This window comes from Protomyctophum bolini (genome assembly GCF_963924005.1).
Source record: "Protomyctophum bolini genome assembly, chromosome: 4".
Lineage (NCBI taxonomy): Eukaryota > Metazoa > Chordata > Actinopteri > Myctophiformes > Myctophidae > Protomyctophum > Protomyctophum bolini.
In genome coordinates this window covers 5,804,091-5,820,193 of record NC_137865.1, presented here as the reverse complement: position 1 = coordinate 5,820,193, position 16,103 = coordinate 5,804,091, and the positions used below count along the sequence as shown (strand labels likewise).

The window sequence follows — 16,103 nt, the reverse complement described above, 5'->3', positions numbered from 1 at the left end:
TAGCATATTACAAAGTTATCCCCCTCACTGGGGGAAAATCCCGGGAGTAAAAACGAAGCACGCACCAGGGGTGAGTTGTCCAGTATTGGTTTCTAAACCACCCGATAACCCGTTCCCTCTCTCACTCACAGATGTTTTTTCGCTTCGGTTAACGAATGGATCGTCTTGAAACGAGGTGCCTCATACAATTGTCCTGAAGCCCCAGATGCAGTTTCATTCACCTTTTAAATGTACCGAGGGGAGGTGTTGGGTTTCTGCCTTGTTAAAGAGCCGCCCGCGCGGGTCAAGTACTATCTTTACATGCATCTTCAATGAGGCTTGTAGAAGACTGTTGTTCTCTGGTGTTTAAACACACAGGCAACTGGTCCATGGTTATGTGTTGTTTTTGGTTGTTTGAGGGTGCAGTGTGCGATGGTGGCTTGCAGTGTAAGATTCAGTCTATGCGCCTCGTAGTTTTAGGACGGTATAATCTGGTGCACTTGGCCTTTTTTTTTGTGCGTGTGCTTTTTACACCTTTTTCTACTTGTAGTCATTATGCCAATCGATTTCCTCCCGACACATTTGTGTGTCTACTGAAAAAGAGAGAATAAGTCTGCACGCTGTTTTGAAAGCTCCCGAAAAACGTTTTTTTTCCAAGGCGGGGGGAAAAAAAACCACACAACGTTTCGGCTCTCTGTGGCCTTCGTCATGAGGTATATACTCTTTTTGTATTAATACTGACTCACCCTACCAGTGAGGACCAGCTAAGAGGTCCTTGGCCTGCCCTGAAAACCACTGAATCCCCCTGACCTGTGTAGGGCTATAGCTTTCAACCTCTGGCCCAGCCAGGAGATGTGAGGCTGGCTCTGCCTCTGGGAGGGGGTCTGTGTGTGTGTGTGTGTGTGGGCTCCTTGAGGGAGTTCCAGGGGCTCCCCAGCTAAATGATAGTTTGGAACCAAATGGAGCCTTATGGGTCTGTAACTCTGAGAGTGTACACATTTGTACACTCTCAGAGTCCAATGAACATTGATTATACAATATAAATTGGGGTCTCAGAGATAGAAATGCCATTAAATGGGGGAGTCCGTAGACTAATTCATGTCAAACTGGGGGGTCCTTGAAATTCAACGGGTTAAGAATCACTGCTAGAAGAACCGTACAAATCCTCTCTTATGGGGGTCCGCGGGCGGATTAGTGCCAATTTGGCTGTTATGTCCCTGACACGAAAAAGTTTGTAAACCACTGTGCTATGGGGCAGTGCTCTGGGAGAGGGGGTCTTGTGAGTGCGTGCGTGCTATGGAGCAGTGCTATGGGAGAGGGGGGGTCTGTGCGTATGTGGAGCATGAGTGCTATGGGGAGAGGGGGTCTTGTAGCGTGTGTGCTATGGAGGGAGGAGCGTGCCGCAGTAGCCGTGGCGACTGCAGAAAGTGACAGCTGCAGGTGCCTCGACCACCACACTGCAGCTTCAGACGGCTGCAGCCAACAGGCCCGAAGAACGGCAACTGTTGGCCTAAAGCCCGCGGGATAAATAATAAACCAACTGTGAGAGAGATAAGCACTGTTTTCTTCCAACCATAGAGAACAGAGAGAGAAAAAGGAGCCCAAATGCAAGATGGAGGGGGAGGGGAGGGGAGGGAAGGGGGGGTCACGGGGATACCGAGCAGAGATGCATAACTCCGTGGCAGCTATATAGGGGTCTTAACCCATTCTGACCGGGCACCCATTTTGGTGTTAGCATCATGTTATGCTTTACCTATTGAAAAATAGCAGATCTACAAGCTCATATCGCGCCACCGAGTGGCGCGATACGAGCTTGTAGGTCTGCTATTTTTGAAAAATTCGAAGAACGACTGACATTTTTAGAATCTGATCTCAGGTCAGAATGGGTTCATCAGACCAGTGTGTGTCCAGTGGAAACCTCGTATGAATCTGATCTCAGGTCAGAATGGGTTAAACCTTGGCGCTCGTGGTTTGGCAGAGGAGGACGATTAGGGGAGGGACCCCGGGTTTTTTTTTTTTTTTTTTTTTTTTAATTAAACAGATGTCGCTGCAAATATTTCAACTTCTGAGCAACTCGATATTATGGACGGCCGGTGATGTAATACATGCGAGGATCAGTAAATATAAGCTGGCGAGCACGTGCAAAAAGGGGCACACCCGACCCCCCGACCCGGATCGATGTCACTATAGTCTTCTTTAAAGGCCTGCGTATACACCGACAGGAGACGGTTCTGAGCGGTTCTGCTCTGAACATCCCCTCGTTATAGATACTGTTACAAACTATATGCTTTTATTATGAAGTCTCTATATGCTGTTATTATACAGCTTCTATAGCCGACACTATATACAGACTCTATATATGCCAGGGTTCCTCAATGTCTTTCTGGCTATAAGGTCCCCTTAGCTGAGAGAGAGATTAAGCAGTGACCCCCAATATATAATATATAAAAAATATATAAAATTGTGTTGCAGAATCAGCATTTTCATTGTTTTCATTATAGCTTCGTAGACTTGTTTGACAGCACCATTACTATAAATTAATAATATTACTATTTTGGTTTGTTGACATTAACTTTTCTATTAGATTCATGCCCCTCAATACGTCTTTTTTTATCCCACGATTTTGCAACCCATTTTTTCCACCCAGTGTCAATTATCTAATGTAATCCTGGGCGCTATACACTTCCTCTGACAACCTGGGGGGGGGGGGGGGGGGGCAGCGGACTGACCTCATGCTTCCTTCTATGCATGAGGAGTCCAAGCTGCTTCTTTTCACCTGACAGGGGGGGGAGTTTCCCCGGCCGGACGTAGCGCGTATGGAAGGAACACGTTATTCCGACCAGTTCCTTTCCCCTTCCATCAGGCGCCCCGGCTGGCCAGGGGGGGAGGCAGTTTAGAGACCAGGATTAAACCCTCAATACTTAATAAGTTGAACTTGACCATTGGCTCTGTACTTGGTCTGCTCTTTGCCCCCCTCTGAGCTTGTAGATCTGCTATATTGTCAGCTAATGTTCCCCTCAGAATAAGGATCCTTACATTAAGTGGTAGTAGTAAAATGTAAATTTTGTAAGAAAAAGTAAAAAGAAAAAAAAAGATTTGGAGGCCTTCCTGTAGTAACTATTGATGACCCCTATATGCTCTGTGCTGTTATGTCTATACTGACCTCTAGACAAAGGAAACCATACGTTTGATTAACGTTTTCCTGCTCAATCCTTATCACGTCAACCATTATGATGTCAGAGAACCATCCTAGCTGGACGTTAATGGTGGATGTGGAGAGACGTGCAGCCCTGGGATCAAAAAAACATTTTGGGTTTTCTGATCCGGTCCACAGGGTTACTATACTTTGGTCCGACATACCATTGGTCCCATCGACTACCTATACCCCAAACCCTCACCCTATAACCATAACCGTTTGCACGGGGCAGCACACCTAAACCTAACCCCCCCAACCCTATCCCGAGTCGGACCAATGCTCCTTCGAAGCAATGGCATGTCGGACCGAAGTATGCTCCCCGGTCCATAGACCATATTACCAGGATTACATGACAATTATCCTATGGTCTGGAGCGGAAATAACCTTCCGTCATCGCTATATCTAGACTATAGAACCAGGCCCGCATGCATGCACCTCTAAAATCAATCCCCCCGTATCGTTTAGATTCTTTTGCTATAATAATAGTTCTGTATATCCATATCTTTTATTCTAACTCGTGTAGCATGACTAGCGAGACTAAACTATAATTGATTCACATTAAAGTGGGGAAACAAAAACAATGCGAATGGTCAAGAGCACATCCACACATTTCAACGGGTGCAGGATCCAAAAAAGTAACTATATAAGAAAGGAGATCCACACACCGTTTTAAAAGCTCCTGAAATAATTTAATAAAAAAAACAGAGCAGGAAACAATACAATTGTTTTCCGCTCTGTTAATCAAAATAAATGATCTCCTCTTTCCTTTCTTATAGAACAAAAACAATGCGACACCAACCCGAAACACCCGAACCACCGGAGGAACCCAATATTGTTTTGTCCTTGTTTCTAAACCGGATCACATGGCTCCTCGGAGCACATGCTGCAGGTCTCCAGGTCCGTTATTTTTGTGGCGTCCTGGTGGCGCTCTTAATAGGCCAATGAGAAAAGGGTGAGAGCCGGAGATGAAGTTCGCACACCAGGTTCTTGAGCTCAAAGTCAAAGTCGTACGATTTGTCACACACGTTACTACCGCAGTGAAATTTGTTCTCCGCATTTGACCCCCAATCTCTTGGGAGCGGTGAGCCGCAGCCAAGGAGCGCTGAGCTGCAGCCGTGCCGCGCTCAGGAATCATTGACCTCCCCCCCCCAATCCAACCCTTTGATGCTGAGTGCCAAGCACGGAGCTGGCATTGGGTCCCATTTTTAAAGTCTTTGGTATGACCCGGCCGGGGATCGAACCCCCGACCTCCCAGTTTCAGGGCGGACACTCTAACCACAAGGCCACTGAGCTGGTGGAGACAAGCAGGCTTTTCCTCCCTGGTGGAAAGACATGGTGACGTGAGGTTAGGAGTCCGTGGCGGGCGTGGCACATTGGTTTCTTGCAGTGCAGTCAGAATGCCTCTGCTATGCTTCCCTCTTCCTGTTACTGACCTGTCACCTAAACCATTGGGGGCCCTTTCCCATTCCCATGGCTCCCTCTGAAGGGCCCTCTATCTCCTGCTTCTTGCCATGCCAGGCATTCAGCTCTGTCAGCAGAGAAACCCTATAGTTGCTTTTTTTTTGCCAACTTAAATGTGGTGCATAGCTGGGCCCATTAACTTAAACAAATGCTGGCTTATTTTTAGCGTCTGTAATTACCCTGTCTCAGCATCCGCAGTCCTGGGAAGAAGAGACCCCCCCCCCCCACACACACACACACACACACACACGCACACACACACACACACACACACACACACACACACACACACAAACACACCCCATGTAACTTGAATCTGTTTCAAACCAGTTACCGCCCGTTTAAATGTGATGCAGACTCAGCATCCAGGTGATGCTTGTAGGGAAGCTTTCCACTAGTGTCAGTGCGACATGTTTTACAAGGGTGTGTGTGTGTGTGTGTGCACGTGTGTGTGTGTGTGTGTGTGTGTGTGTGTGTGTGTGTGTGTGTGTGCGTGCGTGTGCGGCTGTGCGCGCGCGTGCGTGTCTATGTTTTTGTGTGCGTGCGTATGTGTAACATGCACCTACATAATGCCAGCAACATGAGGGGTCTTAATGAGGATACCATCCGCTATACTTCCAGTGACATCAGCGTAAACTGTGAACTGTGAAACTGCATACGGGGACCTGCCCTGAAACAAACACTTCTCCTCTGCATACCTGCAGACAGAACCCCCCAGTGTATATAGAGAGGTCCTTCACGGCCATATGTTCTTATATAACATCTAAATTAAATGAACAACATCGATTATTATTTATAATGACGTTTTTGTGCGCGAGCGAATAATAAGTATAGGGGGTGCACGATTAGGAAATTATGACCGATATCCGATTATTTGCAGGGTCATATCTGCCGATTTATACCGATTCTGACCGATTCGGATATTATACAGAGGACCACAATGGAAACAAGCCTATAGGCCCTATAGGGGCTTGGCCCAAAGCCCAAAGACTATATTAATTAAGTATTCAATCAATTAATAAATAGCATATGCTCTTTTCCAAGTGTTTTCACAACTGAATGACTACTGAATGACATGAGTACACAAATTAAGTGTAGATTTTATTTTATCTATTTGCTGGTGAAAACCGATTAAATAATCTGTATTATTTTGAGACCGTTCCGATACAGATATGGCATTTTTTATGGCCGATATGACCGGTTCCGATCATGTCACAGATTAATTGTGCATCACTAATAATAAGAATAGAATTTTACATAGACAGAGCTTTTAAACAAGGCGTGTGGAACAGAGTATTGTGTGTAAATGGTGCATTTATATATAGCGCCTTTATCCAAGGCATCTAGATTGTGCATTACATTCGTGCGTTATATTATGCGTGTGACTCAGCAAGATAAGGAACCTTATGCAACAGAGTAAGTTGTAAGTGTGACAGTGGCTGAATAACCCAAAATGCGTGTGTGTGCGCGTGTGTGTGTGTGTGTGTTTTTTTTTACCTTTATTTCATCAATCGTCTGATGAACACGCACGCTAATGGTCAAAAACCTCCTAACTCCACTCGAGCCATATGTTTGTAAAGTGAAGCACACATAATCAAGTATCTTGACAAAATGCATAAAGATACCGTACCGACTTTGATGAGGCATGCATTGTGTTGTTCTACAATACAATAATCTCCTGAAAGGTTTATATTTTGGGACATATAGTTGCAAGCTTCTGCACCGACAGCAGAGATATATACTGTATAATACAGTGTGCCACAACGAACCCCACTCCCCCTACACCACCTATATACGCCATCCAGCCCCCCCTCCCCTCCCCTCCCCCCACACACCACCACCATCTCCACATGCCCCACGATGAAAGAGTCCCCTCTCACTCCCCGCATCCCACAGCGGGGCCACTCGACATTGACATGAACTGTCGGTTCTCCCCGAGGCCGGAGTGTGCCAAGCGACAGCTGCAGAGAGAGAGAGAGAGAGAGAGAGAGGGGCTCAGGGCCTGTATACTAGAACCTCTGCCGCCTGCCAGCCCCCTACCCCCTATTAGCCTCCCTCCCCCCCACCAAAAGCCCTCCGTGCTGTATAACCCCTTGACTGTTTGGCCATCATTGCTGCATCAGCGAGGGTCTCTTGAGGGGCTTCTCTGGCCACACGGGGGCCCTGGCCTGCCTCCTTCCTCGTTCAATACGACCATTGTTCTCCTCTCCGGGCAGGCCTTAATCCCCCTCCATATCAGAGGGATGAAGCATCCCCACCATTGGGCCCCGCTGGGCGCATGGCGTGTTAACCCATTCTGAACGGGAACCCGTTTTGGTGTTTAAAGCATCATGTCATGCTTTAGCTATTGAAAAATAGCAGATCTACAAGCTCATACGAGCTTGTATAGGTCTGCTATTTTTGAAAAATCGAAGAGCGACTGACATTTTTTATAGAATCTGATCTCAGGTCAGAATGGGTTATATAATCAGACCAGTGTGGTGTGTGTCCAGTGGATAAACCTCGTATGAATCTGATCTCAGGTCAGAATGTGTTAACACCAGCAGTTGCAGGGCTGCAGCAGCAGCAGCAGCGGCCGCGGCGGCGGCATGGAGTCATGCCTCGTATATACCACTGCATGCAGAGTGATGTACTGTGTGTGTGTGTATCGCTGATCGCTGCAGCAGCTGTTTGTTGTGTTCGACACGCAGACAGAGAGGACGAGTATATTCGCTGATACTTTTTGGAACCAAGAGATTGTGGGGGGGGGGGGGGGGGGGGTGTGAATATTATAATAATATTCTTTCCACATACAGTACAGTACCGCCAGTGGTGCATGGACAAAGTAACAGTAGTTGAGTCAAAGTTTAGCATTAGTAGCTATACACTCCTGGTTCAAATATTACTCCACTACAAAGTGAAAGTCGCTGCTCAGTCACATTTGTACTTGAGCGAAAGTCCTGGAGTACTTTAAGAAAATACTTTAACATTTGAAAGTACATTACAAACTACAAATAATAAGGTTAATGAGAATCTCGCGAGGACTTTTAAGCATAGGCCTGAGTCTGTCAATATATAGGATGGATGTTTGTTTGAAGTGTTTTGCGAACATTTTTATTTTTTATCCTCACAATTGGTGTCAATAGCAGATCTATATACAAGCTCACAACACATGGCATCGCGCTGTGCGCTGTGAGCTTGTAGATCAACTATTTTCACTATTTTTGAAATGGTGCTTAAAAATGGTTATTTAATCATGTGTTTTTGTGCTTTTTTAGGTATACCTACTCCCTTGAGCTTCCCTCCTGTAAATGTAGTGGTGTCAAAACTAACTAATCAAATCAGTTTGATTATGTAGTCAGTCAGAAGTAATGAGCGAAACAGTTAAATTATCCAAGAACACAAGCACAATATTAATGAAACTAATGAACTCCTTGTCCCGGATGGCATCTTTGGTCAAAACATAGCTTCGTGTTTATTTTTTATTTAGTCTTCGTCAGTGAAAAAACATGTTTTGTCTTTAGTTTTTAGTCGACGAAATCAACACTGCTACGAGCGTGCAAGTCTTTTTCTTTATCTTCTATATAGCTTGCAGGAATTGGACCCACAGGAATTCTGTGTCGTAGAACTTTGCGCAAGCGGCCCCACTATGAAGCCACGAGCGTTTGGGACGGCCACGCTTGCGTAAGCGTGGGGCGACTCTCTGAAAGTGATAGTTATTTGCCGAAAGGGAGAGGAGGCGTTGGCATTGTGTCAGAGGTGTTATGTAATTGGCATGCTGCGCTATGGACACCGTGCGACCTTCGACCCCCGAGCTGGGTGTTTTTGAATGCTGTATACTGTCAGCCAGAGGGTCTCATCAGGGGGAGGCACGATGACCGGACGGCTTAAAGTCACAAGTGTCACGCAACACATGTCACATGCCGTACGTGACCCGGTAATGTACAACATAACTACAGGACTGTCATTAAGAGCATCGTGTCCTCGCTCAACAGCAGTGTTGTTTTCGTCGACTAAAACTTAAGACGACAAATGTTCGCCCGACTACCTTTTTTCACTGACGAAAACTAAATGAAAACTATAAGCTATGACGACTAAAACTAAGACTAAATATATTGATAATTTCGCCGACAAATAAAAACTAGAGTAAAATGTTAGGAAGAGAGTAGTGGACAAGAGATCCAGTAGAAGTAAAGTTTACACTTGGTTTGCATGCTGAAAATCGCAGATCTACAAGCTCACAACGCGTTGCAGCACGATGTGTTGTGAGCTTGTAGATCTGCAATTTTCAGCAAGTGTCATTACAACGGCATCAAGGCCCGCCAAAATACATTTTGTCGGCTAAATCAACTGTATATTCAGTCGACTAAAATCGTATGATATTTAGTTGACTAAAACTAGACTAACACGAAAGACATTCTAGGTGACTAAAACATGACTAAAACAAAAATCAAAATGTGCTGCCAAAACTAAATAAACCATTCAAGAGACTATGACTAAAACTAAAATTGAAATTTGCTGCCAAAAACAACACTGCTCTATACATCATCATAATCATCTCATACTGGCCAATCAGAATGCCTGTTGCCTGTGATTGGTTAGCTGATTTTCTCGTTTACATGTGACGTACATTTTCCCTTCAATGGCATTTAATGTTTTGATGTTTAATTTATATTTAGTGGAATTCTGACGTAATTTCTCCATTCCATTCATTGTCAATGGGAATGTAAGTAGGTGGACAGACAGAAGTAGGTGGACAGACACCAAAAGCTGGATATAGGAATCTGGATTGGACTACTGGCTGAATTCCAAAATACAAGAAATACAATACAAGAAATGTGGCGCTGATTGCTGAAGTTGTTTGAGTTTATAGCTGCAGACAGACTGACAGACACAAAGACACACCGCAATTGTGGGGATATAATTATTATACATACATACATACTGTACATACATACATACATACAGAATACACCCATATAATGTACATAAGCACTAGGACAGTGGTTCTTAAACTTTTTCATGTCAAGGATCCCCAAATTGACATGCATCTGGCCACGAAGCTCCATCTGAAAAGGCCCCTGGGGGCCCCGGTGACCGGTCCCCACTTTGAGAACCATTTTATTTAACCTTTATTTAACCAGTAAAAATCACATTGAGACTGCGTCTCTTTTACAAGTGGGAACTGGCCAAGAGGCAGAAATAAAAATTATACACTTCAATACCACATCATCAAAGTTAACATTTTGAACCAGCAAATACAACATCCATAATACACCTTGTGTAGTTTTTGGCAGCAAATTTTGTCACCTGGAATGTCTTAGTGTTAGTCTAGTTTTAGTCGACTACATTTCATCGTAGTTTCCAGTTTTTTCGTCAGTGAAAAAAAGCTAGTCGACATTTTTTTCCGTCATAGCATTGGCCGACGAAAACAACACACGGAAAACAATTCTGTGTATTCTATACTGCGTTTCCCAAAAAACCATTAGCCTGTGATTGTCATGTATCAACTTGTTTGCAGTGGAGAACAGCTCTCTGGTTTCTGATGCCCTGAAGAAACACTCGATGTCAGACGTATTACTAAGGGTGTTTGCGACTCATAATACCAAACCTGCTATACCCGACCGTCCCAAGTGTGTGTTTCTGTGTAAGCAAAGCCCCATAACGCTGTGTGATTTACTCTGTCATATAGTAAGCGCACGGTGGTCAGAGAGCAGCATGGATCTGGTTGCCGCATACTTGACAAACTACCAAACCTGACACTGCAAGGAGGGCCGTAGGAGTTACAACAGCACTGGTTACCACATCAGGTTCCCCCCAAGTACCAAGTATGTGGACTATACACAGATGGAAATGTACTACTTATACAGTAACTAGTTTGATTCTGGTTGAACCCATTTTAGACGTGAGGTCGATTCTACAAATGTCATAGGTTTTCTGAAAAACCTCATGTTTCTATGTCAGTCGTTTCTCAAACATTTTCATGTCAAGAATCCCCAAAAAATATATGTAACTGGCTCCTCGGAAGCAAAGATTTCAGTTAAAAAATATATATTCGAAGATTTGTGCCACATTTTCAGGATTTTTCAAAAATTGGCAGACCTACAAGCTCGTAGATCTGCTATTTTCCAATAGCTAAAGTATAACATGAGGCTTCAAACATCAAACGGGTCTTTTCTCTTTGTTTGAGATGAATTATTCTACTGATAAAATTAAAATAAAACCAATACAGTTTAGTTTAGTTTGAATTAACTTGAACTGATTTAGCTAAAATGGCTTTAATTCACGGAGCACCTGCTATCGGTGGTGTGGAATGTGTGTGTGTGTGTGTGTGTGTGTGTGTGTGTGTGTGTGTGTGTGTGTGTGTGTGTGTGTGTGTGTGTGTGTGTGTGTGTGTGTGTGTGTGTGTGTGTGTGTGTGTGTGTGTGTGTGTGTGTGTGTGTGTGTGTGTGTGTGTGTGTGTGTGTGTGTGTGTGTGTGTGTGTGTGTGTGTGTGTGTGTGTGTGTGTGTGTGTGAATGGGTGGATGTAAAATACATTGTAATGCGCTCTGGAGAGAAGTTTCTGGAGAAAAGTTTTATTTTATTTGAGTTATTCTGTTTATTTTTCCTTATAAGAGGGTATTATATGCGCATGCATGAAGTGAATGGCAGATTGAGTGCAGGCAAAGTTATTTTAATGTTGTTTAAAGTCATTTAATGCAATCAAATAGGACTTTTCTGTTTGGAATGTATGTGGGCTATATGAAGGCCAGAAAATAAAAATTTTGCCACTCAGTATAGGCATTCCTGCATAACCTCCGGGTATGATGATGATGATGATGTCATTTTACAGTAGTTCTTTGTGTGTTTGATGATCCACCTTTAACCCATTCTGACCGGGAACCCATTTTGGTGTTGGCATTATGTTATGCTTTAGCTATTGAAAAATAGCAAATCTACAAGCTCATAGCGCGCCACCGAGTGGCGCGCTACGAGCTTGTAGGTCTGCTATTTTTGAAAAAATCGAAGAACGACTGACATTTTTAGAATCTGATCTCAGGTCAGAATGGGTTCATCAGACCAGTGTGTGTCCAGTGGAAACCTCGTATGAATCTGATCTCAGGTCAGAATGGGTTAAGTGTGCATGATGGAACATGGCAGTCTTGTGCTTCATGTTGTCAGCAGTTGCAACCCTCCACTCACGACAACAGAGGGCGCTCTTGACCCATTGATCCATCCACTATACTTGTGTTGGTTTCTCCCCCTTTTTAGAGCAGGGGATCTCAACCTGGGGGTCGCAACAATTATTTAACCCATTCTGACCTGAGATCAGATTCATACGAGGATTCCACTGGACAACACACTGGTCTGATTAACCCATTCTGACCTGAGATCAGATTCTAAAAAATGTCAGTCGTTCTTCGATTTTTCAAAAATAGCAGACCTACAAGCTCGTAGCGCGCCACTCGGTGGCGCGCTATGAGCTTGTAGATCTGCTATTTTTCCAATAGCTAAAGCATGACATGATGCTTAACACCAAAACGGGTTCCCGTTCAGAATGGGTTAATATTAGCATTAAGCTACAGTATATATGCAGTGCATTGTACCGTACCGACATAATGCATGTCTAGACTATAACAAGTGTCTATACATGGACTGGCTCCTCCTCCAGTGTATGCTTTTTTACATTGATTGCAATGTTGATTAATATTATGCACTGTCCCGGAAATAATTAAATCCAGTAAAGTAAATTAATGCACTTTAGGACCACAGGACCACAATTGGAAACAAGCCCTATATAGGCCCTTTTTTGAGCAGCACTATAACCACTCCAACATGTGACTTTGTGTGTCTGTATATCATGCATGTCTATTTGGTCGGTACTAGCAGCACTGTGGTACTGTGGTTATGTGGGCCTATACGTCAAATAAAAGGCACCAGCACTCACTTCACAAGTTCACATGCGGGTGTGACGTCTTTGTTATCCTTTTTAACAATCATTTTTAAACTGCACAAACTGTATATGAATTGCAAACTGTCAATATAGTATTCCGTCAATTAGTCAAATGGAAACGGGTGCCTGTACAAGTGTACAGTATAGCCTTGTGTGTGTATACTGTATGAACCGACTTGCGTGTTTGCGTGTGTGTGTGTGTGTGTGTGTGTGTGTGTGTGTATCAGCGTATAGTACATTACACACACATTCACCCCAACATGCCTATAGCTTGCTGCTCAAGTTCAACAGCGTGCGTTTGTTTGGGGTCTGTGGTAGACAGTATACTGGGAGCAGCGCCACCACCAGGTCCACTAGATGTCTCTCCTATACCCCGTGTGGCCTTTTAAGTGACCGCCGCTGATTGGATGGACGTGAGCCTGTCTTCGGAAATCACTCTAATCCTCTTAGGTTAAAACAGGCAGACCTCCCTCTCGTCCAATCCCAAGCCTCAATCCCTCCCCTTCTGTCTCTCTCTCTCTCTCTCTCTCTCTCTCTCTGCCCTCCCTCCCTCCCTCCCGTATGCCCCATCACCTCTCCCCAACCCCGCTCTCTCTCGTCTATACTTCTCCTCCACTCCGGGGTGGGAGGGGACTTTAATCCAAGTAGATTAACGTTTGTAAATTGGGCGACAGTAAAGAGAGGCGAGCGGGTTTTGCGGCTCCGCAAATCGATGGCATTATAGCCTCTGTCATCCACCTTTTTGGGGTTTTTCTCTCTCTCTCCCCCCCCCACCCCCCCCTCCCCAGGATAATGTGCTATGCTCCTATTATAGTCATGACAGTGCATTGTGTCTTTGTGTCTGTGAGGAATGTGACCTGGTGACACCGGTTCTTCTGGGCTTATAGTCGGGGCGACCAGGAGGACTCTGGGTTTTGCCGGTTGCTGCCGAGGAAGACATATAACTCACCTGGCTATATATCCACTTCTGCTCGTCTCCTACCTGGATTATTATCTTTTTTTTTTCTTCTTTTTTGTTTTGCTGAAGCCTGAAATGCACCTTTAGATTTCAGAGCGTTCGGTTCTTTCCGGGAAATCTATACAATGTCAGGAGTGTTTTCAACGGTCAAGATGAAGCTGCTTCTTACTTTGAGTAGATGAAAAGTATAAAGAACGGAGTAAAAGGGGAACGATGAAAGCATGACATGAGGGGGTTTTTTACGGATGCAACTGAGAGTGTTCAGGGTCAACTCGTCCAAAAAAAATGACAACCTTGTTTTAGCCAACATGAAAAAACTGTTACCCTCCTCAAACTCTTTGGGATATTCTTGAACTCCTCCGGTTAGCCCCTGAAGTTCTGCAGCTCTACAGAGTTCTACTGTTTCTGATCACTTTATAGAGTGGACCTGGAACCTGCGTCTGGTGGTGATGATGTCCCCTGTTGGAGTGAGTGTCAGGATGGAAGGCAGGAGGAACCCGGGGTCGGGAATGCGAGGGCTGTGGATTCTGGGACTCTGCTGTACGTTATGGATCACCACGGCCAACGCTCAGATGAAGATTCCACCAGAGACGTGAGTTTATTATATTATTATCATAAGCTCTGTTCCTTTTCCGACTACTATAAAACGTCAGGGATCGCCAGATACGATCCCGCTTGTTTCTGGGATTATGAATTATTAGTTTTTTTCTTTTCCGCTGATTTAGACGGATGCTTTAGTGGACACATGGAGCCGTTTGTGGAGGGATCTCTTATTTATAGGCCTGACGTCTACATTTTATAAAGATGCCTTCTAAATCCTGACAGTTTTCTGAAAAACTCATGTTTCTATATGTCAGTGGTTCTCAAACATATTCATGTCAAGGACCCCAAATATATATATGACATTGGCCGCCGACCCCCATCTGAAAATATGTTGTTCCAGGGACCCTCCCCAGTAGCAAAGATTTGAGTTAAAAACTGAAACTCTGAAAGAATATATATTCAAAGATTTTTCAAAAAATAGCAGACCTACAAGTTCATTGCGCGGCACTCGGTGCCGCGCAATGAGCTTGTAGATCTGCTATTTTTGAAAAATCGTGAAACACAATGATTTAATACACCAAAAGGGGTTCCCGCCCCAAAATGGGTTAACCAACAAGTTAGATGCAGTGTCATAAGATGACAGCAAAAAAAAAGACACATTATGGTATTTGGCTGACAAAATGATTAATTATTATTTTAAAGATGAGATAATCTATATAATTCAGTTAATGTTAATGTTTCCCACTCACTCCCATCGTGGTGGTGTTTAACCCATTCTGACCTGAGATCAGATTCATACGAGGTTTCCACCGGACACACACTGGTCTGATGAACCCATTCTGACCTGAGATCAGATTCTAAAAATGTCAGTCGTTCTTCGATTTTTCAAAAAATAGCAGACCTACAAGCTCGTAGCGCGCCACTCGGTGGCGCGCTATGAGCTTGTAGATCTGCTATTTTTCAACAGCTAAAGCACGACATGATGCTAAACACCAAAATGGGTTCCCGTTCAGAATGGGTTAAATCCTGTGCAAAGAACAGGCTTCATGGATTTAAGACATTGTTGATAATAAATAAATCCATCAGCAACAACACGTACTGTATGTATTTATTTTTCCTGTTATACATCAAACGTACACTCATACATTACATCACACGTGATCTCTCAAGACATCATAATCTGTCGGCGACGAATTAAATGCGACTAGTTAGCTTAAAAAAAATCACTTGATGTGACACACCGTCATAATTAGGCTTATCAATGACTGTCGGAGGTCTTGACTTGTTGAGTGGACAGATCAGGCACTTTCTGTTGCCTATTGATGTTTATTTTATATATTTTTTAATCAGTGGCCCTCATAGTGGGGTCCAGGGATCATCAGGGTTCCTTGAGGGGGTCCCAAAAGGACCCGTACAGGTTTGTTACTACTGGTACTGGTACTATTTTTGCCTAAATCAGTTCTTCATGACTCTGGTCTATAGCTCTAATGACGTCGCATTTAGAGCTATGTTACCGATGACTTCCGGGGCTCGCATAAATGCAGACCAGCCTCTCATCTTTAGCGTAAATAAAAATAAACGATTTTGCCACCAAATACAAAGGCGGGTTGTGTCATTAGAAAGCATAATACTTTCCTTAGTGGAAGCACTCTTGAGCCCCCCCCACCACACATATAAAAGGTACTTTTTGGCCAGAAAGGGATTTTGTATGTGGAAAGATATTCTGTATGAGGGTTTTTTTTCTTGCAATATCGGTAGAGGGCGCAGTGGAGTAACTAAAAGTATTATTTTTTTTCGGTGGAAAAATAATATATGGACCAGAGCTAGACCTCTGGTAAAATCGCCTATATCCTTATTGAAAAGACGCTGTTCCCACCCCAGTAGTATAATGGCATAATGTCAAGAGAAGAGTGTAACGGCCTATAGGCCACAATGGCCTATAAGTCACAAAGACAATGTGACAAGCTGGGGGCCATTTGTTTTGGCCTATAAGTCATTGTCTTGTGACTTGGGGGGGAAAGATGGTCCAAGACTGGAGTAAGTCACTTGCTCC

The 16,103-nt window shown here is 44.1% G+C and overlaps 1 protein-coding gene across 1 annotated transcript in view; it reads left to right on the top strand.

Moving 5' to 3' along the window:
- LOC308314374 (voltage-dependent calcium channel subunit alpha-2/delta-4-like) overlaps positions 1-16,103 on the top strand; it is a 236,686-nt gene that overhangs the window by 94,921 nt on the left and 125,662 nt on the right. Inside the window, exon 6 of the mRNA XM_080761976.1 lies at positions 13,928-14,099. Coding sequence (XP_080618102.1) covers positions 13,957-14,099 — 143 coding nt within the window. The 5' untranslated portion in view covers positions 13,928-13,956. The remainder of the gene's footprint in view (positions 1-13,927; positions 14,100-16,103) is intronic.